The sequence below is a fragment of the Telmatherina bonti genome, assembly GCF_933228915.1.
Source record: "Telmatherina bonti genome assembly, chromosome: 5".
Classification (NCBI taxonomy): Eukaryota; Metazoa; Chordata; class Actinopteri; order Atheriniformes; family Telmatherinidae; genus Telmatherina; species Telmatherina bonti.
In genome coordinates, this window is record NC_136623.1 from 25,374,573 (window position 1) to 25,402,072 (window position 27,500).

The window sequence follows — 27,500 nt, forward strand, 5'->3', positions numbered from 1 at the left end:
GCATATTGGGGGAAAAAAAGCCAACAGATTAAGTGATGAAATGTTTCTTCTTTTTCTCTACGAATATTATTTTGATCAAACAACTGCCCTTAAAAACAACTTTAAAATTTACCTCTATGATAAGTATTTACTGTATGTTTTTAAATGAGTAAAACAATTAACTAGAACACTGCCAAAACCATATTTTTTCCATTAGACTTTTCAGAAGTTTCAAACTGAGGTATACTTCCTCGAATGGCCTGACTTCAATCCTTCATTTTCAAAATAATGCAAACAAAAAAAAGCCAACACACTACAAACTAAAAGCACCAATGAAACATGTGTCACTACAACTGCCTTTCACTTGTGTGATCGCTCCTCAGAGCTTTTCCCTCCTACTCTATCACATTCTCCTCTCATGCACTCAGCCTTTTTCATTCTCTCCCACTCAAAGAGTGAAAAAAAAACTATTGCTTCTGGCTGTGAACCACAAAAGGCTACGCCAGTTGACTCAATGCTAAGGGCATTGCACAACTCAACTCTCATCAAGAAAACAACAACAGCTTTTCAAAGCTCCTCTGGAACAATCCGCTTATCAGAATAGTGTACAACAGGGTAGAAAGACAATACAACATCATGGGAAGTGACACAAAAGCCTCTTTCCCACTGTAGGAACCATTTGACGTTCCTGTAACCTTTTTAGTTCTTTGGCGCATTCGGACAGATCGGAACTTAGGGACCATGCCCCTGAGTTCCTATAACCATTTCAGCGCCTACTCAACTTCCGGGTCTTTCCTTAGTTCTGTAGGAACGCATCTGACGAAGCAGGGTGACGTAGGTGATAGCTACGCCCTCGCGCTGAGCGCCGCTACTTAATTTCCGCATCGTCAGACCCCGCCATTTTTAAAAACCACTGTTTACGGAAGCATGGAGAACACAGCTGATAAGTGGACGGACGACGAAGTCAGAGCCCTGCTGGCCGTTTTTTCAGCCGAGGAAATCCAGAGGGGGTTCGAAAGCACACAAAGAACACGATGGCCTTGTCGCTCTCCATTTTTGCTCCTTTGTGGTGTTTTCCTCTTCGCGGTTTGTTTTGTTGCTGAGTGGCGCTAAAATAACACGTCACTGTCGCAGATGGTTGCGTCAGATCGGTAGCGATCGGGTCTCCGACTCATGTCCGAATGCAAAGTGACACGGTTCTCTGGCGAAGGACAGTTCTTAGAATGCTATTAGTTCTCAGAACGCAGTTCTTAGAACGTCTCTGTCCGAATGAGACTAAAGTCACCACATAACTGCTTGAAAGAGGTAGCTCTCACTGTTAGTAACAAATATAAAAATCTTACTGTAGGAATGGAGTTACTGCACAGGTAGGGAAGTAAGACAGGTTACACCCTCTAATGCACCAACACTTATTTCACATCTGCATTTTTTATGTTGAACAGAAAACATATTGATATGTGCACAATTAAACTCCTTTTCCAATAGTGACAACTGTTCTACCTAATGTTACTAGATTCATATATACTCTTCTACCTGTGCACTTTTAAAGCACCATTTGGTGCATCTTTGTCCTCAAAAAGAAAAACTACTGAAAAAAAACAAAACAAAAAAAACCAAAAACATGCAACCTGAATACAAATGTGTTTGATTCACTGCCTAAAAGAACAGATTCCAATCTTGATTTATTTTTTTAAAAAGAAAAAGAAAAGAACATTCATTCATTCATTATCTGAACTGCTTAATCCGATCAAGGGTCACGGGGGAGCTGGAGTCTTTCCAAACAGCCTTCGGGGGAGAGGCGGGGTACACCCTGGACAGATCACCTGTCCATTGCAGGGCAAAGAAAAGAACAGTGTTGTGCAAAACAGTGATCCCCAAGTCCTCAAGCTTAACTATACTGCAGGTATTAGTTGTTTCTCTGCTGCAACACACCTCATTCAAATTAATAGGATATTTAACAAGAACTGCACAAGTCTGCTATTGAACCACTGATCTGAGTCAGGGAGATATAGAAACTACATGACAGAAGGCCTCGAGGTCTGGATTTGGGGATCCTTGGTGTAAAATGGGGGGAAAAAACGGAAATAGTTGTAAACAATGGTTTTTATGCATACAGTTGAAATTAGACCACTTGTTTGGTTTTTTTTTTCTAAGCTAAATGTTTCTCCAATCTTGCTTGATAGTTTAGAACAGCTTGATAGTACAAGTTGGCCTGTAAATTGTTAATTCCACAATAAACACAATGTCATAGGTTGCAGGCGCGGGGTTAAGCACCTGAACTCTATTACTACAAATGATTGTTGCTGTTATACATGCAAACTTTGGACTAAGATTGTATTTCTGAAATAAGCAGTTTGTTGCATTGTGTGTGCAGCAGCAAATGTTAAAAGAAGACATCTGGTTGCCTGTTAGCCTAACTTAGAGGTTAACACCAACAAGCATGCTCTCATCTGAACTAAGCACTTGAAGTAAACAGATAGTCCACACCTCTATAGAACACGTTGTCCATGATTTCCACTAAAAATTTAAAACATTGAACTGAAGCCTTGATTTTAAGGCGATTTACATTTCTGTCTTCTCTATTCACCATAAATGAGCACTGACCCTGAGAGGGCAGGAGAGTATCTGAACCTTGTTTTAATGTTTGTCGAGGTAGAAATTTAGTATATTTATATGGTAGCACTTGAATTCTTTTTTCTAACAGGATTATGACATTTTGTCTTTAATTTATGGTTTGCCCATTTAATAAAATACCAACTTTTTTTTTTTTTCCCCCAATCACGAGGTTTTTTTTTTTCTTTTTAAGCATTTAATCTTCATCCAATCACAACAGTTCCTTTTCTCCAATCATGATACTGATTTGCGGTCTATTAACCTAAACAGTCATAAGGTGTCCAAGTAGATGTTTTGCTTTATTTTTAACACAGCTTTTCCAGCCTGGTATTCACACAGTGAGATTTCAAGACAAATTTATCAGGCCGATAAGCTAACTGTTCCCAGCTTTAACCGCTTTTACAATGGACAGATGTCCACATCCAAACCTTTTCACTATTTGTTGGTTTTAAAGTTCAAGTATTCATAATAGTAAATATATGAAATGTAAAAGATTACGATTTCATATAACACCTTTGTAAGATTTTGCAACTTTTACCCATCTTGTTCCTAAACAGATGCTGTGTTAGAGAATAGAGACCAGCTGTAAGGGAAAACTATTCCATATTAGGCTGCCTTTGGGTGAGGGAGACATAGATTTGGAGGAAGAATGAAATATTTTATAGTTTGAAAAGAAGATACAACATCTTCATGTGAACTTAAACAGCAAAGCTCTATTACAGTGGGACGTTTTAGTCATTTTACTACTGTTGTGTCTCTGACAAAGAGTGCTCACCACATAAAATAACCTAAGCAAAACAGTGAGCTACTGATGCAAATCATGGATGGGGATGATGGAACACGAGTGCTTTCCTCTTGTCTCACTTTCACTGGTCTTTCCATATGGTCTGCTGATCAAACATGACAAGCACAGATCAGGGAATCCAACTTTAAAGTGAATCAAATTCATCACTGTCTTCATTTTGTTTCAGACACCAGGTTTAAATTGTGCAGAATATGACACAAACATCCAAGTATTTTATCTGTAGCTATAAATGCAATAGCTGAAAACATGGCCTGGGGCACAGGGAGGGTGTTGGAGGCACAACTGTCATGGAATTCAATACATCAAAACAAAGTTACCACATTTGAGGAAGAAGACATGAGACAACACAACTCAACTGAGCTTATATGGAACAGCTTTGTCTCCTGAAAAGAACAAGCTGGTGTGTGAAATTTTATTTCTGACTATTTAAGTATACAATTAATTAATTTCCATAGGTCTGTTGTGTCTTTGCAGCTGGATACATATGCAAAAACAATAAAAAATATGGTCAGACGTGTGGTTTTTATTAGTTAATTAACGTGTGAGTTGTTCTTTTTTTTCCAAGCTGTTTGCCACCAAACCTTATGTTAAGATAACAGTCACACACACCTCACAATTTGATAGTTGAATGCTTTTGCAGTTGAGCTGAAATTGACTGAAGAACGCCCGTTTACTCTTTGGACAACAGACATGACCAAACACGACTGTCCAAAACAATCTACAATATCAGACTATGTCTGGTCTTTCTGCAGAATATACAACTAAAAAGAAAATATGAAAACCACATTAAACAAGAAGACAACTTCAGGACACAAAAACATTTGGAATGACTCCATTAAGTGATCCATTAAAACCAGCCAACTTACAGTTAAAATGTCTCTTGTTAATGAGCGAATTGTTAAATCACAGCTTTTAATTTTGGCTTTTATTGCCAAAAGTATGAAAGACAAAACATTTTAAGGATCAGTGTGTTGAGGAAAGAGTGGCTATTATCGCCCATCATTAGGTCAGTGGCTATGAAAAATGCTTCAACAGAAAAACATAAGAACTCTGTTCTGACATACAGTCATGACATGTTTCATGGGAGGCAAACCTGGCAACCAGATGCAAAGAACATGAAGGGAAAGAAATACAAGCCCATTTGTGCCACATAAGATTTTTTTTGTGTCTGTTGTGAGCAACAACCAGCCACGATAATCAAAGGAAAACAGAAAAAGCTGTCAAAGTATTAGACATCTACGCGTCTTTGTTTGTGCACCACTCTCTACCTGTCTGAGGTTCTCACATGCAACTGCTTGCACAGCGGTAAGCAGCACAAATTCCTTTCCAGCCCTCAGCCTGCCAGATTATCTCTACCTATATGGCTAACTCCAAGCACCTATACATTGCCCTATCAGACAAACGAAGCAATAAATATGACTAAATACTACATACCTCCAGAAGTGCAGCCCAGAAAATCCAAGAACTGCATATCTATATTTGGTACACAGAGATTCAAAACCTCTGCTCAACCACAAATGTTCGTGAGGGTTCCTCTCTTGTCTCTCCACTTCCTAGTTGCACTGGATGCTGTCACCTTATAGGAGAGGAAAACACCCGCCCATTTGTTTCGGAAAGACACACCTGGGGGCTGAGTTTCACCTCCAAACAGCTGCTTCCTTCTTTTCCTCCAGATTTTCAGCGCCATCGCAGCACTTCTACCGCTCCCCATCATCCAGGGGGCATTTTCAGACTCTAAACATTGGAGACTTGGCTATAAGATGTAAGTGCACAAAGAATACAAGATGTCTGGATCAATTATTTGATGTTTACTAATTTAAACTTATTAAGTTTTGTTATTATTTCCACTGTTAGCAGCAGGAGTAAAGCAATAAGAACAGATTCAAGCTTTGACAACAGTCATGTGATAAACCATATGTTACTATAATTATATTTTTACATTTGTAACATAGATCGTGACGTAGTTACGTTAACGTATTTAATGCAGTATGTAGTTAATGTAGTAAGTTAGACATAACGTAGTTTCTGCTCATACTGCATGTCTTTCATAATCCTTTTGAAATCAAATGATTGGGTTAAAAATCTCTTATTTAACCAATTCATTCATATGTGCTTAAATTTAAATATTTGAATACATCAATAATAGTGCCTTCAAATGTGAGAATAAACTATATAATGTTGGTATTATAATTCATCTGTTACAGGAAGAGTCTCACAGTTGAAAGTCAAACTTGACAGCCACCTTCCTTGGGCAATAATCATTTGTTGGCGTTTTCAGAGGCACTTATTTCCATTAGAGGTGTGCTTTGTTTTGGACCTCTGAGTCAGACTAACTAACGAAAGATCCTTCCTCTTCATCGGCTGAGTTTGTAAATCACTGGAAGGAGCAACAAGTAGGGCTGTCACAGTTATTATAATCTGACCTCGGTTATTTAGGATGATCACCGTTTTTTGTCAAAAGAAACAATTCAGTGAAATAAAACATGAATGTTATACTTCAGCTTTGGCTTCTGTTGTTTGAATAAGCAGCAGAAAGGCACATTTTCAATTACATCATCTCTGTGTGTTCGTCTTCTGCAGCATGAGAATAGTTTGGTTGCCACCCAGCGTGTATTTCAAGAAGCCTAACTTGCATTAGCACAACTGTTTTCAAATAATTATTTGCTGACATTAATATTATGAACTTGATTTCAAAGCCAAATACTATCACGCTGGCATGGGAGTGTTCTGCATTAAGCCAAGATAAAAAGGATTGGATCTGACGGATTTAAAGCCAAAAGGTGGCGGTCAGAAATACTAATACTACTGATCTGAAAAATCCTCCTCACATCAACCAACCACATTTAGGTTACTGAGCTCAGAATAAAAGTTGCACATTGTTGGTCTCATTGCATAATTGCCTTTATCAAAGCTGGCAAACTCCAGTCCTCAAGAACCGCAGTCCTGCAGTGTTGGGAGTTTCCCTGCTGCAACACACCTGACTCACATCAGAATAAATTAGCAGACTTTTGCAGAGCCTGATATCAAACTGCACACGTCTGCTTATTAGCCATTGATTTGAACCAGGTGTGTTGCAGCAGGACAACTCCCAACACTTGCAGGACTGCGGCCCTCGAGGACTGGAGTTGCCCACTCCTGACCTATGTTGTATTTTAAAGTTTTAGAGGCAACAATGCACAGTCAACCAGCAATTTTAGGAGAGCACAGCTATACAGTTATCACAATTTAGTCTGAATATGACTTAGACAATGTTGCAATGAGGCAAACAATATGCATGCCTATATCAGGACCTGGCCATTGCCAAAGCCTTCAACAAGGGAGCGCATAAAAACTTGATGATGGCACACTTAATCTGACTGGGTACATCGCCAAAGAAAAACTCGGAAATCCAGTAACCCTAACGAAAGGAGGCAACTTTTCCTATTCCTCCAAATGCATTTACAGCTTCTTGCTGCAGAAAAAACCTTTTAACTTCTATGATACAATCAAGCAAACAACAGTCAGAATGCCAAAAAATTAGAGGAAGTGTGTGTGTGCTCTCTTTCGCTGTCTCTGTGTTACAGGTATACTCTACAGTGACAGGTGGTGGGATGAAGATGCTGTTTGTATGAACTGCAAAAAAAAAAACATAAACAAAAGAAAGCCTGTTCATATTTTACACCATACATTTCAAACCAAAATCATATTATAGAGTTTTAATACATGATCTGCTTGTTAAATATCTAGTTTGTCATAAGATCTGGGAATATTGAGAAGTAATTCAGATCTGCAGCCATAATCACACCAATGCATCTTAACCATTGTTCTGCCTTTCATCTTCATCTTTCCCCAAACTAAACAATAAAGATCATCATCCTTATACTTCTCCACATCATGTGAAATAAAAGGAAATAATGTAAAGAAAACAGACAGCAGACAGAAACAAAAGCATAGTAAAATCACTTATGCATCTCTTGCAAAAAGGTTGTCATGACTTTACAAAAATGTACACGAACTGAAATAAAAGTTTCAGAATGGTGCCAAAATATGTATACAACAGTCAAGATCTTATAAATTAGACAGCAAATAACACACACACACACACACACACACACACACACACACACACACACACACTCTGACAAAACCATGTCTGTGCCTACTGAAAGTGAAATCTAACAAACATTAACCAGTGTTTCAATAAAATCTACAAATAAGAGTGTTTGAGTTCATCTATAGGCAGTGAAGTGATGATACACCAGAAAGTAAAATTCTTTTTTAATTCACTTACAACATAGTGTCTACATAGGAAACCATCAGCAGAAGCTTTATTATTAGCTAGAGCTAATCAAATCTTTTGATAATTTACAAAAACATGAGCTGATGCCATGCTTAACAGTCTTGTGTTTAACTGTAGAATACTATGCAGCATTGTTAGTCAGCTGTTCTTTCACATTAGACCTTGTTTTTTTCCTCAATCATAACATCACAATATTTGGGTAACACCATGATGGTCTGATTGTCCCGTTTTGACTAAGTTGAAACAGATACAGAGAAGTGATTAAGGCTACTACTCACAAGCAGGAAAACAAATGGTAAGAACAGCAGAGAAACTAAAATCTTTGGATGGAAAGACAACTCAGCTTTGACTAAAAACCCAGTAAAAGAAGCAGATAGAAGGAAACTGACTAAGCACAGCTGCAGCTACTGGGGAACAATCTTGCCTAAACATATATATAGAAATGTCGATTTTTGTGCTTCACACATTTATTAGAAGAAGCACAAATCTCACAAATATTTTTCTTCCAAAATCAGCCTTTATTTAAATATTATTATATTTAGGTTGGCAGCAGGGACAAGTATGTATTATTGTGGCTGACAAAGGCAGTGGAAACCTAAAAACACAAGACCCCAGGTTAAGTAAGATCTGCCCCCCTGTTTATTCCCAGAACCAACCATTGCAACAATGAGTCCCAGTCTGAGCAACTCGTTTCTCAACAGAACAGATGTTTAGCCGGAGCGTTGTTGCTTTAGCTGACAGAAATCCTGCTTGCTTTTAGACCTTTGCACCTATGGAGAAACACAGAGGGGTGGTTTCGGCCACTGCACCAGTGTTTGTCTGTTAGGAATACAAATGACTTCGTCATGTCAAAATTACCAGGATTTCGCAGTTTGTCCACGATATATTCCCTAAAACCTGGCACAAGCTTCTCAAAACACACCCACGCGTGTAGCATTGACGTTAACCCCATTGTCTATGTGTGTGTGTGTTACCCCCTTTAATGCTAAGCTAGCTCAGCTAACGGTGGGCTATTCCCACTCAGTCCGCCCCCAAGAAGGATCAATACTCACCCGCTTAATCCCTGAAGTCTGACCGCACCTTCTCTCTGAAACGGCACAACTTATCCAGTCGCTCGGTGGGAATTTTCTAATTATACCCGCTGATATCAGGACCGGCTCGGTGCTTGAGTCCCTCACCCAGTCTGTTTTTGTCCACAACAGCGCCGTGCCCGGTTGTAGGTGTCCACTGACGCTCGCTGTTAGCACTGCTGCTGCTGCTGGAGGAGCCTGGTTTTTTCCAACATGGCTGCAGCTGGCAGGGCTCACTGACAGGGGGAGAGGGGCCCTACGTGTCCAGCAAGGGGTCCCAAAGATGTTTTAATGACAGATCCAAGTTTCTCCTGTCATATAATAAGGTTTATTTTTATTAAACTTAAAGGTAAAGAGTGTAAAACTGGTGAGTACTTGGGCTTGTGTTGCTAATATGATTGATGATGATGATGATGTGGTGACACAACTGACTCACCGCCCCCCCATTTAAAAAAAAAAAAAAAAAAAAAAAAAAAAAAATATATATATATATATATATATATATATATATATATATATATATATATATATAATTTACATTTAACCACTAAAGTTTGCCTGCTGAAGATAACTTTTAAAAAAAATATTAGATATTATTATTTACATTAATTTGAATAAAACACAGCTGAAATTTCTTGTTTCACGTCTTTGACGTTGTTGAATTAATAAGAAAATTTCAGATGCTCTGAGATGCTGAAAGAAAAGCGAAACAATAATTTCAGAAAATGCAACGACACAGAAATTCCCACAGTAATTCAGAAAGCAACAGTTCAAACAACACATCTATTAAAGAAAAAACATGAAAAAAATGCTTAAATTCATTTAGGATTTTAGTCTTTATAATGTAATTCATAAACAGCTTTTGTTGTCTATTCTGTTTGGCTTTTATACAAACTGAAGTTGAGTTTTCTAAAATTTTGCATTTACTTTTTGCCATTTTCTTCTCCCATTCATTGTCTTTCTGCTTTGCTCTTTTGTTTGCTATGGGTTATCAGGCCCTTATTGAATTTTCTGAACTGTCATTGTTTTCTGTTTCATTATTGTCTCTGTGTGTGTTTGTAGAGAAGAGGAGGCAGGACAGATATATGAAGTGAGGTGCAGTCAGAGATCAAATCGGTCTTAGTGAGTAAACTGCTCTCCAGTTTATCAGCCCATCTTTAGGACTGTAATCAATACAGGAGGAGAGCAACCATAAAATTCTCCTCACAGGATATGTGATTTCTGTTTTTTATGGAGCCAATCAAGCCATTGAAATACCATGAAATTACAGCAAATAGGCCCACATAAATTCCATCTCCTCACCAGTAAGAGCTGACGTCCTATGTCTAATTGAAACCTTAAGAGATTCCTGTCATAAATTATTCATCAAGGTATTCTACTGCAAGCCACACAAAAGAGGCTTTGAATTAAAGATGCATTCCACATGCACACACACAAGCATACACACACACAAACAAAATAAGTGTGACTTTGATGCTGACTGTCATTATGCTGCTTTGGATCTGTATCTCTGCTGTCTCCCAGTCAAAGCTCAGAACAATCTTTCCACTCATGGGCCTACACAAGCAGTTCGACCTACACACACTCTACAGTCAGGCGTGCAGCTAATTTCCATACAGATATGAATTCATGTATACACACACTGAACTCAGATATTAGTTATGAAAGCACAGCAGAGTGGTGCAATTTATGGCACGAGAGAGAGAGATTCTGCTGAATTAAACTCATGATTATGTCATGTTGAACCAACAGTAACCCCACAACGACATGATCTCATATAGACTAAAATGGTTGTTTTCCACATAAAATCAAATACTGTGTTCAATAGATTTTATACATGACCAATAAATTTCAGATTTGTTGGAGGTTTGCTTTATGTTAATGCTTGTGATTTCTTTCACATCCACAAATTAAAGCAAAAAAATTAAAAGCATGTTGCAATAACAACGTTAGTTTCAGCCATTCTTACTTTCCACTTTCAGCCAAATTAGTTGAAGACTAACATATTTCTTTTGATATTCCCTTTTGGACCATTATTTTCACATGAATAGTACATTGTTTGATAAGGTCAGATTGAAACAGTGTTAAAATTGGGCAACTGCAAAACAATAAAGTGACAGAAAAGCACGAGGGTTAATGGAGGAAAATGCATGAATGCGAAAATAAACAGAAAATAAATAAAATACAAATTAGAAGCAAGATTTTATGCACAGCAATGCAGCACCATGAAAATGAGGAGATCATTAAAAAAGAAAAAGCCATCCAGCAAGATGAATGATATTAAACTGGACAAGTTGGTTTTTATTTCTGTGGTATAAATGCAAGTGGCTTGTATGTTAATGTTGGTTAGAATAAAGGACTGCGCACCCTCTGATCTAATTGGCTTCTGAAACAAATTCTAAAATGCAGAGCAACAGAACAGAGATGGTTATATGAGCCCACCTAGTGGTCAGTTTGAAGAGGTTCTCTATCTGTCTATCTATCTATCTATCTATCTATCTATCTATCTATCTATCTATCTATTGAAACTGGACATAAGATGTTTGCTTTTGCTAGTTGGCTTGATAAGAATCTTTTTTTATTTTAACATTTGCAGCAAAAATAAAAAGATGCTACTGTGAAGACACTCACTGTTGATGCAAGATATTGCTGCATAAAGCATTGCAATGATCAAATTCATGCAGCATTTTAATTAATTATATAACTTTATTTTACACACAAAAAAAGACAAGTTCCATGTATATAATGAACTACAGTGATTGTCCATAATAGATTTCTGTGGTAGAAATACACAGCTGTTATAGTCACAATATAATGCCATACACATTCCTGCGGTTGTGAACATGCAGTTTTATTTTTTTACTCTGTGTACCACTACAGTATTACATGTGTATTTTAAACTCTTCAAATAAAAGTAGACCAGAATATTACATAAAAACTTAAATAATTCACAACTTTTCTGATTTCCTCTTCTACGTTTTGTAATGATAAATATGAAAGACCGAGGAAGACTGCAGCTGAATCTCTGATACAGTTCAGAGACACAAGGGACAAAAGACACTAATAAATGAGAAAAGACCCAAAGGAAATTAGAGAACAGAGGGAAGGATGGAAGAAAGTCACATTAATTTTGATGTGTGGCTTGCTTTGTTTTTTTAGAGGAGATGAAAGGGAACCAAGTCTGAATCATTGGAAGATGAACACAGAAGGTAAAGAATGAATGAGCAGGTGTGTGTATATATATATATATATATATATATATATATATATATATATATATATATATATATATACATACATATATATGTCTCATATATATGTATGTATATATATATATAATGAGATAAGTGCATAAGAGCAGTGTGCACTCTAGCATGCCACTTCTGTCTTTGGGACATTCTGATTAATATTGGACACACTCTCCATGGACACATCAGTGTGTGAGCGCCCACGCTTCTCCTCAGTGTTTTGTGAGTGTATTCGGCCACGATGCAGTTCGTTAGTGTGTGAGCGGCTTCTAGAGCCATCAAGAGATGAAACGCTGGAGCTGGAGGCTGTCCGTGAGCGAAGTCTGGTCATACTGGCACTGGACACTTAAGACAAAAAGAGACATTTTTTTATGATGACGCATCCTTTCATTCATGTTTTTTTTCACTGGTCATAAGTTTAATTTCTCTTTTTAAAAAAAATCCCTGAATTGATTTGGGTGGAATTATATCAACATATTATGATCAATTCCAAAACCTTTTAACAATAAACATTCCATTGAGTTCAAAACTAATCCCTCTGTTCACATAAAGCTATGTGGAACACCAATTTGTTGTGAATAAACCAAGGAACTAATTGGTAGGTGATATTAAGACAACAAGTAGGAATTGAGATTTAAAATACCCTAAGATGTAATTTATCAGACTTTATTTCAACATTTAAAGGTAATATATATTTACTTACAGTATCCAATGCCCTGGATGAAGTATTTGAGTGCTTCAATCACATTGGCTGACTGTGGATTAAAGGATAGTATAAAATGAAATACATTTCTCAATAGTGAAGAGGAGACTCAGTATTGTCCAAAAAATTGGTGATCATACCTGATCGACCTGAGGAAGCCCTCCACAATCTGCCATCTAGAAATGGACAAAAGAGCCATCAGACATGTTAACTGTTCTATTACATCCATTACAAGACTGCAAACTTAAATGATCACAACTTTGAAGTTGTAATTTATCCATGACTAATTTTAATGTACCTTGAGCAATGTGGTCTTAGTGGGGTTGAGTTTAGAGTTGCAGTCGACCACATGTTCAACAGCTGGAGAGTTATCTCCCACAACCAGCAGAGAGGCACACCTGTGTTATAAACCAACAAAGTGGTGATTTAGAGTTTAGAATATGACAAAGCCTTCCTCAAATCTACAAATCTGTAAATAACATACAGCATTTTCCAAGGTAATTCGTTTTTACTCACTTGAGAGTCCTGGCATTGATGTTTCCCCCGGTAACAGGCCTCTCCACCTCCAGTGCGGCACGGTTGTTGTAGGAGTGGTAGAACTGGCTCACGTTGGACTGGTTCATGGTAGATGTGATGTAGTGACGATATGTAGCCACAAGGTCGTGGTTTGTCTGGATCTCATCCTGAAATCAAGGAAGAACAGAGATCACCTTATCCATGTTTGTTACTTTAGGGGGGAAATTCATATTGCTTTATCCTAATAAAAAGCATTGTTTTTTAGCTTTTGTTACAATGGTGACTGAAGCCAGTTTATATTAAGTGTCTGTGATAGCTTACCCTTCCAAACAAGTGTGTGATTATTTTGTCTGGGAGAGTGTGGGTCCATTCAGTAATCTATAACACAGATAAATAAAGTATTTAAAAGTTTAAAATGCTAATCATAGAAAAGTGAAACTGAAAAAAAAAAATCTATTTGCACTATTGGACAATACTGGCAAAAAAAAAAAAAAAGTTTTTACACAACTAAAATTCAGCTAAAAGCAAGCAGTCCAGGAGGGTTTGCCCATTAAAAAGGTCTTTATCATGCTTTGGAAGGTCTTTACTTTTCCTTCAATGTGTTTGCATGTCTGCAAAGTTACAAACCACAATGTCCAGAAATAACTGTTATTTTCCTAAAGAAACTATCTCCTGAACAGCCTTAAATGTTGTGTCTTCATGACAGACACACTTTTGTGTAACAAATCTACTTAAGCCTTTCTAGTAGGGGTTATCTGGCACACCTCTAAAAAAATAAATGTTCAACCTGTAAATTAGATCACAAAAAGCTAAAAATAAGTTAAACAAAAGCGATTCAGATAAAATGTGAAAAGCAGTTCTCTTAAGCTTTTTGAGATCTAAAGTACATGCAGTTTTACCTAAAGCTCAAAATGAAAACTTTTAATAGTGAAGTTCATCCCATATGTTAAAAAGCACAAGACTCATCCTGTGTGTGGGTAATATGTACCTACCTTGTTTGCAACTGTATCCATAATGCCTTCAGCATTGGGATTAATATTAATCAGAACCAGTCCATCCACCAAATCAGGGTGATTCAGCTATACACACGGAGAACATATTAAGAATTAATATGTTTGTTTGCACTGTTGACATACTTTTACTCTCATTCCTCTTGTGAAATGCAACAAATGTCATCTTCATTTAAGGAACATGACTGAGACTATAGATACTACAATGTTTATCAGCAGATCATTCAGGCCATTTCCAACTATTAAGCTATAAATAATTGCATCTCTATTGATAAACAGAGGTAAAAACCAAATTCAGGTCATATTTTTGTTTGTGAGTTTAAGGTATATGTCAGCATTGAACTGGATTTTAACTTACAGCAAATCTAGCCAGGATGTAAGCTCCTGCCCCGACTCCCAGGCCAATCACACTGCGCAACCTGCAGAGTCAAAATGTTCATCACTCAAAAGCTACAGAGGAGTAAAGTGTCATAACAGTTTTATTTTGAGGAAGTTGTGAACTTGTCTTACCCAAAGTGCTTGAGGACAGTGGGCAAGGCTTCAGAGAGCTGGTCCATGGAAGGATAGTTATACCTGAGGGGTCAAACGTTAAATTTATCAGCAGCAGATATGGGGTGTACTAAAATGCAGCAGTAAAGCTTGTTAAATAAGTTAAATAATTGTTTATGAATATAAAAAGAATGAGACAAGGACATCTGTGGGAAAAGAGGCTGAGGATAATGAGAACTGTCTACTAACGCAGCAGGCAGAGTTTTGGCTCCCTCATGTTGTCCTGGTGCTTCAATGTGACAAACAGGCAAAGATCTGATAATTTCCTGCATGTCCTCATGGCTGAAGAGGGTCTCAAAACAGGTCTTATCTGCAGTAAAAAGAGTAACAAAAGCACAAAAATAACAAACTGAAGATTTGTGAATTACTCAAAATGCAAGTATAATCTGTTAACAACTGCAGGATGTTAACATCAGAAAAACTGAATGGTTGGGTGTAAATGTAAAGACTGTGGCTTACGGTTCAGTCCAACATCATGAAAGGTCAGGATGGCAGGACGGTTGGCCCTCAGAGTCCCTGTCATGATGCAGTGGATGTCCCCATATTGAGTCTCCACATGTTCATCCTAATTTAAAAAAAAAAAAAAAAAATTAGATAACACAGATGTGCTCTAGTTTATATATGTTGTAAAGACCCCTTCAGGTTTGCACTGCCAATATAGAAACAGAACTAACCACCTCATGTATACTACAATTCAAAGAACATAAAAAATATAGATAATTAACTAACTGAAATTATTAACTATTCGGCAGTGGATTTAGCTTAAAGTTAACTTAGGTTTTCTGTCATACTCACAGTGATTTGGGGCTCAAAAACAGAGTCAGAGTCGTGCTCCTCCAGGACCATGGCTGCTTTTTCAGAGTCGATGGACGACAACAGATATCTGTGGTTTGTAATCTGTAAGAATCTGTAATTCTGGCCTGTCCTATAGTCAGATACCAGATGAGAACAGCAGTTCAGCAGGCATGTGACAGACTATATGTTTGAGCTGGTTTATATATGCTCAGACACTGATCTGTTGCTAAGCCTTAATGGCAACTTGGCTCAGGCGTGGCCAACTGGTCTTTTCTTCTTTAATCTGACCTCAGGCTGCTGGAATCCCACAGTGAGGGCACAAGATGTTTACAATGAGGGCATTTCCATCATGCAACATAACATTTTTATGTCAGATTTAATGCATCTTAATGTAATTGGAACAAAATATAAATTACAGATAAGATCAAGATCATTATATTATTCTCATGTCATAAAAACAATTTTTTTTCTTAGACTTTCTTAAACTTCTTTTTCTTAAATATGGCAATGATTAATGGATCTTTAGGACACACAACCGTTTTACAAAAAGTGTCACAAAACTTGATGTATTTCTTGTTTTGATGTGATGGATGAACAAAATCACAACACGGTCAGCCAGGCCATGAGTAGGTCAGCTGTTTAATCTCAGTATGCCATCTGTTTCTAAGTAAAGCAGGCTGCTTCCTATACTTCAGAAAGCCTGACCTTTATCTTAATATGGGACAATCAATTAATTTGAAAGCTTCTCTGGACTCTTTGTGCTCTTTTAGTTTTTATAAAGCATCAAAACTAAAGCAATCTTTAGTTTAATGTCTGTGCACACTTACATAAACATCTCACAATTGCACGTCAACAGGTTTTTCCATGTTAACTTTAAAAAAGGCAGGATAGCCAAAGCTGCCTCTGGCAACCTTTGCAGTTTATTTTCAATTTTATCCATTTTTTCTTTTAAGTGTGGAGGAAGTCTAACAAACCCACTGCTGTGTATATTTGATTATTTTCCTCCACAAAAGCTTGAAATACCTCAAAGTAAATGTGACTCCCCTGTTAGTGCTGATAAGAGAGAAGTGATGTTTGATGCTTAAATGAAGATTCAAATTTGTTGGTAAACTGCGCATGTATAAAGGTAAATATGCCCTTACCAGAAGTCCCATTGAAATCAAGGATTATGTTAAAATGACCACAGTGTTTGCTTAGAGTTAATTAACTGATGTGCTGTTGACTGATAGAGGTGGTGTATGGGTTGTAATTCAGCAAAAGCATCTTGTACCATTTTTCCTAATGCACATTAAAAGTCAAACACAAAGCTATTAAGCAAGCGTATTTCACATTTTGTTGTGTGTGTGTGTACTTAATGCTTGTTTGTTTGTTTTATAAATGTTGGTACACCTGCTAAACAAGTAGCATGTAGCATCATCACTGTTGTGTGAACTTAAAGGCCAGGGTACCACCATCTTCCAGAGGACAGGTATATCACTGGACAATTGTTTAATCTCTGTGCATGACTGCCTCCCTACAGACTTTACAGTTTTATTTCTGTAAATTAAAGTGACTTGATTCATTTTTGTCAACCAGACTTAAACTTCCAGAGTGTCTTACATTCTTATGTTCCCACAGAAGCTGAGCTGAGAAAAACTTATTTGTTGTAGTTATTTAATTAAAGATTTAATGCAAATTAAAAACTTCCCCATGGCAGTCAAAAACTGAAATGTTAGCGGCTGTTTTGAACAGTGTAAAATAAGACCAATGTAGAAGCTCAGTTATGTTTCTTTTCTTTTTACAGCTCCTATGATTACATCTTTAGGAACTTCCAAGTGTCATACTTTAACTTTTACATTTAACTGAAAATAGAACAAGAGAGGAAGCCCACATCAGTCTATAAAGTGCCCACATTCGTATATTATTGATACAAATGTCTAATTATATTCATGAGCCCAAAAAAGTAGATTCTACCTGTTGAAGAACTTTAATTCCCAGTTTGGAAGTCAAAGCACCTTAAATTAAAGAAGAGACTTTACAAAGATGTAATAACATATTAGTATATACACATACATTACACATATATGATGTAATAATAGCTTTTATCCATTTGAACATATCAAATGGTTTTTGACTGACAACTGGAAAAGTAAGTGGGAAAAAGCTCAAAATATATGAACTACTCTACTTTCACTCAGGTTTTACTTAAATAAACATTTAATCCTGAATTAAAACACTCCAAACCTCTGCAGCTACTCATTAACATACAGTACAGCTTTGTTCAGTAAGAGAGCTTGATGACTCATTTTTATTTAGCTGAGTCAGTCTAAGCACTCAGTAACAGAAGTGACTAGCGACTGGAGACTGCAGACAGTAACAGCTGGCTGAACGGAAACACAACAGACTTCCCACTAAGCACCTTGATGAAAGCATTAACACCAGCACTGCCAAAACCCATGCACACAGACCTGGACAAGAGCTATGTGTAGGTTTAATCCATTTAGCAGTGGCTGCAGAGCAGCGGACACCAGATGGGTATTACTCAGCTTCACGTCATTCTGAGGCCAGAATAACATCATATGAACCCTGACTGAGCTCTGGCCTGCAAACCTATTTTACCATTAACCCCTGTCCCAGATTGTGTTGGATGCAACATGTTCAGCGTCATGCACTGCACAAAACAGTCAAATGACTGGAGCATTTATTCAAGCTGCAGCAGGAAGTCATTTCCTTGTTCAGTGATCAAGCTGTTTAAATGTCACTGTTAGTGTAACATAATAAAATTACTCTAACCTTTGTTCACATGACAAATTGTATTAAATACAACTTTCCTCATCAGTTCTCAATACTTCTACTCTCATGTAGAAGTGTCAAAGGTGACAATGCATCAAAAAGTGAAAGAGAGTAAAAGAATTATTAAAATAATTTAGGCCTCTGGCTTCACAAAAGCTTGACATATGGGTCGCAGTCGAGGTATAAGATGCACACAGGCTTTAAATGCGGTCTGTGATTTTGGACTGAAAACACAAATATTCAGGTCACTTCAGTTATATTAGTCAAATTTCAGTACAAAAAGAGGACCATTTTAGAATAGGTCTAAATGTCTTGATACTTTCAAGCAGCAGTTAAACCCAAGTTAATATTTTATGTGGTTTCATGGAGAAGATGAGCAGAATTGACAATTCACAATTTTACTCTGCACATTGAGCATCTTTGTGTTGTTTCTCAGCAGAGTCCACTAGATGGAGCTTCATGTCAATTTTCCTAATGTTGTCTCTCATGCGACAACATGGGGAAAGCTATCATCATGTTGCCTGGCTTGTCAACATTATAAACCTGTGACATCACTATGTTATTAGCATGACATTATTGTTTGTAACTTTCACTTATTCATTTTTAATTTATTTAGTTCTATGTTTCATTTAGCTTTTGCTCAATCACAAAATTTGATTTGGTACAATGAAAATAATTTTTTTAACAAGAGTTCTGGGTAAAATAATAACATCAGAATTTACAGAAATGTAAATGTAGGGTTGCTATTGCGATTAGGACTTGTCTTGAAAAATTATGTGTGGCTCCTTCAAAACACATGTAAGAGGAAAGTGGGCTCTCAAAAGAAATGATGCATACAGACTGTGAAATCTACTCAACATTTTCCTAACTTTGTTTCTACAATCTGTAAACTTCTTCACTTCAAGAAGGAGGCTTGTATATAACACAAATGCATATACTGGAGTAGTAAAAGTCTATTGTCAAGCTGGCAACTAGTTGTTATGGTAACTCTTCAGTGTGCAGGTGAAAGTCCTGCCATCCGGCTCTCTGCTTTCAAAACATTCTAATTATACACACAGCAGCTGCTGCTGCTTACCACATGCCTGATCATGTGTGTGTGTGTGTGTGTGTGTGTGTGTGTGTGTGTGTGTCTGCATGTGTCTGAATGTGTTTTCATTATACATACATGTATGTGTGAATCTGTCTGTGTGGTTCAGATATCACTCGGGTTGTGGAGACTTAAATCTGTTTACACTGTCCTGTTATGGGTTTGTCCACCTAAAACATGAACTACCACCTTAACTCTTAAAGGTGTAAGTTTAGCGGTAGGGCTAGGACTCAGGCTTGGGTATTTGGTAGTTTAGGTTGTGATTACATTGAGTTCCCAGATACTGAAAGTCATCCTTCTTCTCAGAGAACAAGGGTGCATGATTATTCAGTGTGTGCATGTATTTGCATCTGGTGAAATGTAAATGGTTCAGAAAAGTGTTTGTCTCATAACTTCTTTAAACAAGCAGTTTATATAGTCATATTCCATATGATATAAAAATTACTTTGGCCCACTGAGTCATATGCTTGTCGATGTAGTCCGGCTGAACTCGGAAATATTAGCACTGCTCAACGGGAAGCCCATTAAAGATGGATCAAATCTGAAATCTAACAAGGTGTGGAACTCATTAACACTTGATGTGTGTGAAACAGGTTAGTGTTTAAAAGCTATACGTTACTAAAGAAACTGCATCATTTACATATCTAGTTTCTTTATATTTGCTCAGGGAATAAGCAAAGTAGTTGACACAGTAGCAGGGGTGGTGTGCAAGTGGGACAGAATTACAAACTAACCCAGAAGAAGGGATGCACTGTGTAATTCTATCATTATGGTTTATCTGCATATAACAAGTTTGCACATTAGTGTGAAGGAAAAACCCAGGACCAAACATTAGCCTTTTTCTGAGTAGTAAGGATTTAAGCATAGGCTATTTACAGCAAATTACCGGCTGTAAATACTTGGTGCCATGCAAACCATTTACTGTTGTATTTGTACCATGATCATGGAAACACTGTGGCAGCAGGCATTGTAGAAACAGCCTATGAGTTGTAGCAAAACATTATTAAAGAAGCTGCCACAATTTTTATTTTCATTCATGGAGTGTATGTTTGTTTAGCACGGAAAACAAATAACACAGCAGCGTGAGAACTGAAGCTCCTGAGCCAGATTAGAGCTTCTCTACAAAGGTGAGAGGAGGTTTAAATAGAACAACTCATTGCTTAATGCTAAGAATAGCCTACCAAGAAGGATCAAGCTAAACACTATCAACATTTACTCAAGAGTAATTAAAATAAATAGCTCAACTATTTATATATTGCATTTGTTTATCTCCTGTCACTTCTCTTTTCTTTTCTCAGGGTTTGTCATTGGTTATTGAAAATAAAAAGTATAAATCTGTAACTTGAGCAGAACAAACTAAACCCGGCAACAGCTGTTGCTTTAAATTCTAGTTTTATGAAAAAGCTCAAATGTATCAAATCAAATTTGACAAAAAAAACCAAAAAAACTTTTTTGTGCTCAACCATTGTGGTATTGGAATTCACAGCTTAATATGTAGAAACTAATTACATTTTATTTTTAACAGTAGTGGTCATCACAACCAGCAGGCTTTAGCTTTTGGGGAAAAAGAAAAGGGTTGAAAACTTCCTTGATGTTTCTTTACAGCTGTGGTGGAAGGAATCAGTGCAGAAGTCTTTGCAGGTCAGCTTGCTGCTTTTTTTAATGGAACTGGGAAAGAGGCCATAGCCAGTGCCCCTTAAAAAGCACAAGACTGCCAGGTGACGAATGACCTACAGTGTCAGCTCACATTTCCAGAAACCACTGCAGCATGTTAAGGCTGGCAGTTTGGAGCATCAAAACAGATGGTCACAGCAGAACTGTCTGTTCCTCAGGAGGATAGAACAGTGTAGGCATTGAGATGAAGCATAGCAGGGTTAGGGAAAACTGTCAAAAGGGGCTGCATTTTAGTAGCCAGAGATCAGTAGCCATGGGCTTCTTAAAGGAGCTGCTTAACACTTTGGAGGATTTAGAAACTAAGAAACAGCATTTGATATAATGGTGGCCAAGTCATGTTTCTGAGAACTGCTGATAGGATTGCTTGCCAACCAATCAAATCTCTTCTTAAACTAAAACAAACCTAAAAGATAACTTACAAAAAAAAATATATAACAGCAGTATGCTACTCTAGCATGCAGACAAGCTTGTATGGATAAAATTATTTGAAATGATCATCAGAAATAACTTTTACAGTAATATTACCACAAAGGTTTGCAAATGAACACCTAAACAAGCCTGATATGTATTGGATATAAGTTCTGTGGGTCCTTTAAAGTTAAACAAACTAAAAGCTCAAAAACTGGAGGGGAACAAAGGGGGTGCTGAATTTTATTTAAAGATCACCTCTTCAACTGACGGCCTTGGAGGGAGATTGATCACACTTTTGGGGAGACATGTCCCTTTAAATATGGATGTGAACATCATGTTCTCCACAAAAAGAGCTGAAGATGATGACCTGATATCAATTCGTAACACATCTTCGAATCCACAATAAAGTATGTCCAAAGATGAAACTGGAACATTTGTCGTGTACTTCCTCTTTCACTGACTGTCGGTAGACATCATAAGAGTACCACGTGCAAGACAGCCTGAATACCACATTGAACATTTGTACATTTTGCAGTAGGAGGGTAAAACAAGCCTCATAGCTGGTTATATATACATCAAGCAAGGATTCCTGACAAAGGTGATGTTACAAAGTACGGACAGTGCATGAAACCAAAACATTTAACTGCTATGCTGTAGAAAAAGATACAGAAAGGAAAAAGATATAGGAGATATTCATCTGAAAATGATAATATAACTTTTGAAAAAATGTAAGCTTAGCAACTCAATGTGTTTTTCACTTCATTATTTACAGTTTAAATACAACACTTTAGCCATTTTAAGCTGTGAAGAAACCTCCATTCTATACACATTTCCTGTGGTTAACATCTCCATTAAACAATGTGGCAGAGAAAAGACATTTCCAGTTTACATCACAGGTCTGAGGGCGCTCATTAGTCAAACCATCACTTTGGTTTGGAATCTACTAATCACCTCATGTGGCTATTTTTAAAGTGGTTATCTGTGATACAAAGCATGGCAAGCTCCGGCAATGAAAATCAGAAGAGAGATAACAACGGACCACCGCATAGTAGCCAAATACTTGTCACCATGATGCACAAAGCACAAACTGCTCAAGCTCTGAAAAAACATATATACCAATGGAGAATTACAGAAAGAACAGGTTTGATCTTCAACATTAAAATGTTATTATTATGAATTGGAAAGACTCCTTTTGGTCTCTCATCTAATTTTTAATCAAGAGGTAGTTTTGGCATCTCTGTGAGCTGGTAAACTGTCCCATTAATCTCCAGTTCAAGTGATTTATAGAGAGGTAAGCACCTATTCATTTATTGGAGAAAACAAGTTGTTGTTGTGTGGTAACTTGACAGAATTAGCTGACACCATGGATTAGCTGAAAGGAAACAAGCAAACTTTAGACTATTGTCTCTGAGTGAGAAAGTTAAGTCCATTAACTGAGACTCAACGAGTTCACTTGTCCAATCTGTCTGGTAGCTTAAAAGACAGCCTATTTTTAGATTTGAGGATGAGAGGGGAGGGAGGGAAAACAGGGGAAGGTCCAGTAAAACATTCAAGACACCAATTATTTAACAAATTTATTCCATTAAATTACATTTTAGAGAAACGTGAAATTAAAAGACTGAACTTCATTTATTTTGTGCAGTATATGTGAAACAGTGAGCGATAACTAGCCTACCTAAGGCAGTCAGGAAGAGAACAGCACCCCTTCTTTACTACTTGAAGGGGTGAGGCAGGAAAAACTGGTTGAAGTAGCTAATGGAGAGGAGTAGAAGGAGGAGGGGAAGGAGGAGGTAGGGTGAGGCTCCTCTACTCTCTTTCTAAGAGCATTAACTCTAAAGCGTTCTGGTGGTGACAGGGCTGTCAGGGTCAGATAGCCCCCCTCAGCCTGATTAGACCAGCTCACAGCAGATCCCCAGCCCAGCACACTGAACTGCAAGAACAGAGAGGAGCAACAAACCGGCACATGCTGCACGTTGCAGTGATTACCAGACAGGCCAGAGGGGAAAGGGAGAAGTGGAGAGTTTAATGTTTTAGTGGGGCAGAGCTACAGGTTGCAGGAGAAGGACACAACTCTCTATTTCTGAACCAACAGTGGCCTCAACCCTTTTGGCAGAAAAAGACAAAGTTTGTTTTCACTGGGGCACAAGACCTTGATTTTATCCTATTGGAGAGGACATCAAAGAGCCAAGTGGTAAGGACAGACACGCAGGATATTCAATATGCTTCGGTATCATATTGTCAGAAGTGTGCTGCCCTCCTAAAGCAGATTTTGTAAGTTCCACTCGATGTGATGGATGAAGCTGATGTGATAAATGAGGAATGTTTATGAGAATTTCAGTAAACATTTCTAATGCTGCCAGAGATTGCAATCAAGCTAATCACAGAAGTTCCCTGGAACTGGGGGAGAGCCCAGCACAGACTGGACTGAACTAGCTCTGGAGACAGCTGTTGCCAGAGAAAATTTGATGTCATAAAATTAGCTTCTAGTATAGATAGGACTATAAATACAGTTGTAGGTATTTAGTGTCTATGGAGGTTTACTATAACAGGCAGTCAGCTGGTTGTATGTCAGCACTCAAACTTTTTGTGGGGCTGCTTCTCCTGCAGGACTTTAGTGTCAGTGCTTTGTGGAGTTCCTTGTCCAGCAGCCAAGAGGTAAGAGAGAGGCAACTCCAACTTAGGCATTTAGATTTCTTTTTCAGAGTGACTGGAGTGATTGATTATCATTAAACCTCTTCTTTACGTGTTTAACTGAAAGTCAGAAGAGGTTAATGTGTTGTTGTAGGATTTATCCTATTTGAGGCTATTACCAGCGTGGCTTGTTAAGCCTTACATTGCAGGAACCGTAGAAAACTGCAGAAAATCTATGACTTCATTAGCCAGCTTTAAAGTGACAGTAAGACCCATATTTTTAACTTCATAGTATCTTGATTCAGCCTGTCTTGACACACACACCTTCCTTTACAAAATGCATTTTAGGGATAACAGTAAATATTGACTTTCATGTTCTCAGGTGCTTGGCGTGTTGCTTTTGCGTACAGTTAACAGACGCCTTTGGCGTCTGTTAACTCTCTAAAGTGATTGCAATACCCATGATGAGTTAATAGTTTGATTAATGGTTGTCTGGTTTTTACCAGTACCTGTTATACTGACATATATTAGTGTTTATCTTGTTTCAGTTCTGAAATAAGGTCCTCCTCCAGATTATAGGCAGCTCAGAATAAATTCCTAATTATAGTAAGTAAACAACATAGTTCAACAATTGTCTTCTGGGAGAGTAGGTGCGTAAGTTTGATTATAAGTGACCGCAGATTACTTCTAAGCTTTTCTTGGTTGTTTTTCCTGGAGTATTTGAGCATGCAAGCAAGCTAAAGGTTACATCTTCAATTGGATTTGTATGGTTACCCTTATTATCTCATCCCATACAGCCATCTGTCTGTTTTCTGTATTACCAAGTAATAATCTTACAAGTTTTGTTGTAATGCTTTTCTATTGTCTATGATGCACAAAACAACAATCTTCTATAGTGCCCATTTATCAGACTTTCACAACTTTATAAGAACAAAAGGGAGCAAATCAGATATTTTTTTTGGCAAATCACCAAATGTAATTTTGAAAGTTGAAATAATATGCAAAAAGTTCTAGTAAAAATCATCAATAAGCCATAGAAAAATGTTGTTTTTTTTGAGCCACTCAGATAATTATGTTAAAACTTTAGACCACTGCTCTTTACTGCTTCACTTCAAATTAAATGTAATTAGGTTGATATTATACAGACGTCTTAGATATTTTAGCTTACATTTATTCCGTTCACTGTTTGCTCAGCTTTGTTGTCCATCAACTTTAAGTGAGAACACTAGATGTTTGTGTAAAATATTAGTAGTTTTTAATATCTGCATGGTTTAAGATTGTAATATGTAGTAAATATGGATTGAAAAACCATTTAAATTAATTTCACTGGTTTTAAAAATTTCAACAATAAGGTTAAATTGTAGTTATTTTAGTGGAAAATATTCATACCATAAGCACTTATGCACTGTCATGAGAGCCTTTGTTGATTGTTTTTTTTAAAAATTTTTTTAATTTTTTTTTAATAGCTATTAGGTAGAAACCTTATCTGTAGCATTTTCAATACTTTTGAAAATGAATATTTTAAATTTTTCTGTGTGTCATTTGTATTGCAGAACCACTGGTTGATGGAGTCTGTGAGGCAGAGTGGTGACTACTGCCACGCCCAACACATTTAGACCCTGTGTACAATGATGCTACACCATGCACTCCTGGGGCCATGAGCTTTGAAAAACCAGTGGCTTTTGCCCTCTGAACCTGCCAGCTCATGGGGTAACAAGTGGAGCTGTTGACGCTGAAAGCCAACTGGAGAGAAAAGGAAAGAGAGAGTGACAGAGAGAGACAGACAAAGAAAGACAAGATCAGTGAAAATCATAGAGAAAAGAATAACAGAGCTGATACTCTGTGGCCTGTTGGACTATAGGACACATTCAACAGATGGAATAATAATCAACCAACAACAAGACCTCAGTACTTGGAAAATTCTTTTAATAATTTGAAGAGGACAGGGAATTTGGTACTACCTGGAGATCAGTCTGTAGCTGAAGACATATCCACTAACTTCTGCAGCTGAAGCTAAAGGTGAGATGTGAATGGTTATCAGATCAGAAATAAAGATAGTGACACACAACTTCTTTGACAATATTTTATCTAATGTGGCACTTAAATGTATATGAATGAATTGATAACTGTGCAGATATTGTAAGAAATGCATATAAAAGTGTTCCAGTATTTCACCTACAACAGACTACTGAAATCGCCTGATCTATGACCACATAATAACAGTAATTTCAGATCATTTTAACCACTGGACATATTATATCTGTTGTATCAATACTAGTTCTTTCAGGGCACATATTTTCAAATAACACTAATATCATTTATATAGGTAGGACTGACTCCCGGGCAACTTGCAATGCCACAAATCATACTGAAAGATACTTTAAACTTGAACTTAAAGGGAGCTGAAATTAAATTGATAAAATGATAGTTCATTCAGTTTCATTCATGTTTACAATAACATAAAAACAGATTTTTAATCTTTATTTTTATGAGGTTTGAGCATTCTCTTTCATGAATTAGACCAAGCTGTAGTAGAGTAGAATTACTATACCATTTGCATGAGGTTAAAATTTGATATCCCAGTATTGATTGTAACAGCAGACATTTTGACTGGTACAAGTAGTTGAAGCACAGGTGCAACAAAATGCAAGAGTCCCTTCCAGTGAGTCATGGGAGAGAGAGAACACTATACATCAGACCTTGGAAACAGCTACCGAAACGCAATGCAGTGTCATTAAAATCACATGTATTCTTCCACACCAAGAGGGGTCATTATGTGTTTGTTTGATCTGTAAAAGTCAGATCAGCCAAGTGTAATTTGATATAAAAGGTCTCATCAAAGTTTAAAGAAATAAATACATAAAAGAAAAAAAACCCTATAAAGGTTCTTGGTAGATGTCTGCTACACATACTTAATTTTTATTATTGCAGACAATTTTTTAATGGTGTTGTCACATAGATAGTTTTCTTGTTTCCAATGTGAATTATTTGCTTCGAGATGATTTTAACCAAAATTATATCCTCTGGGAAATATGCTTATTTGTTTTCACACTGAGTTAGGTTTTTAGCTTAGCATGGAGGCTGTAGGCAGATTTGTGCTGCTACAACACATGAGCCACATCTTTTTTAGCTTGTTTAAAACTCACATGAAAAAAAAGTGAAAATGGCACCTTGTGGTTTTATCATTCCCTGTCTTTATGCTAAGCTAAGCTAAGCTAACTGTTTAGCATAGAGACCTACAGACAGGTTTACTGGGTAAAAATGTTTAACCCTTAACTAAAGACTGTATGACGCTTCATATCTCAGATATTTGAGCTCACAGTCAGCTTATGAGCAGAACATCCATCCTTGAGTCTGA

At 37.2% G+C, this 27,500-nt stretch overlaps 3 protein-coding genes across 7 annotated transcripts in view; 1 reads left to right on the forward strand and 2 right to left on the reverse strand.

Annotated features, from left to right (window-relative positions):
* The window catches only part of LOC306756120 (focal adhesion kinase 1-like), a 60,082-nt gene extending 51,214 nt beyond the window's left edge, over nucleotides 1-8,868 (reverse strand). For all 4 annotated transcript variants that reach the window (XM_079240783.1, XM_079240785.1, XM_079240784.1 and 1 more), the window contains exon 1: nucleotides 8,729-8,868. The gene's annotated coding sequence lies outside the window, so the exon portion shown is untranslated. The remainder of the gene's footprint in view (nucleotides 1-8,728) is intronic.
* Nucleotides 8,869-12,115: 3,247 nt separating this feature from the next.
* On the reverse strand, nucleotides 12,116-15,618 carry LOC306756158 (protein NDRG1-like; the record flags this gene model as incomplete). Its single annotated transcript, XM_079240830.1, has 12 exons — nucleotides 12,116-12,339; nucleotides 12,698-12,749; nucleotides 12,838-12,873; nucleotides 12,996-13,095; nucleotides 13,214-13,380; nucleotides 13,535-13,591; nucleotides 14,206-14,292; nucleotides 14,582-14,642; nucleotides 14,734-14,796; nucleotides 14,962-15,082; nucleotides 15,232-15,337; nucleotides 15,568-15,618. The coding sequence occupies 12 exons, from the start codon at nucleotides 15,616-15,618 to the stop codon at nucleotides 12,116-12,118; spliced, it is 1,125 nt and encodes a 374-aa protein (XP_079096956.1).
* A 7,720-nt stretch (nucleotides 15,619-23,338) lies between these two features.
* The window catches only part of LOC306756221 (protein tyrosine phosphatase type IVA 3), a 6,864-nt gene continuing 2,702 nt past the window's right edge, over nucleotides 23,339-27,500 (forward strand). The window contains exons 1-2 of one of the 2 annotated variants that reach the window (XM_079240914.1): nucleotides 23,339-23,702; nucleotides 25,696-26,161. The gene's annotated coding sequence lies outside the window, so the exon portion shown is untranslated. Of the gene's footprint in view, nucleotides 23,703-24,069; nucleotides 24,167-25,695; nucleotides 26,162-27,500 lie in introns of those variants that run through there. The other variant, XM_079240915.1, reaches the window with a different exon arrangement.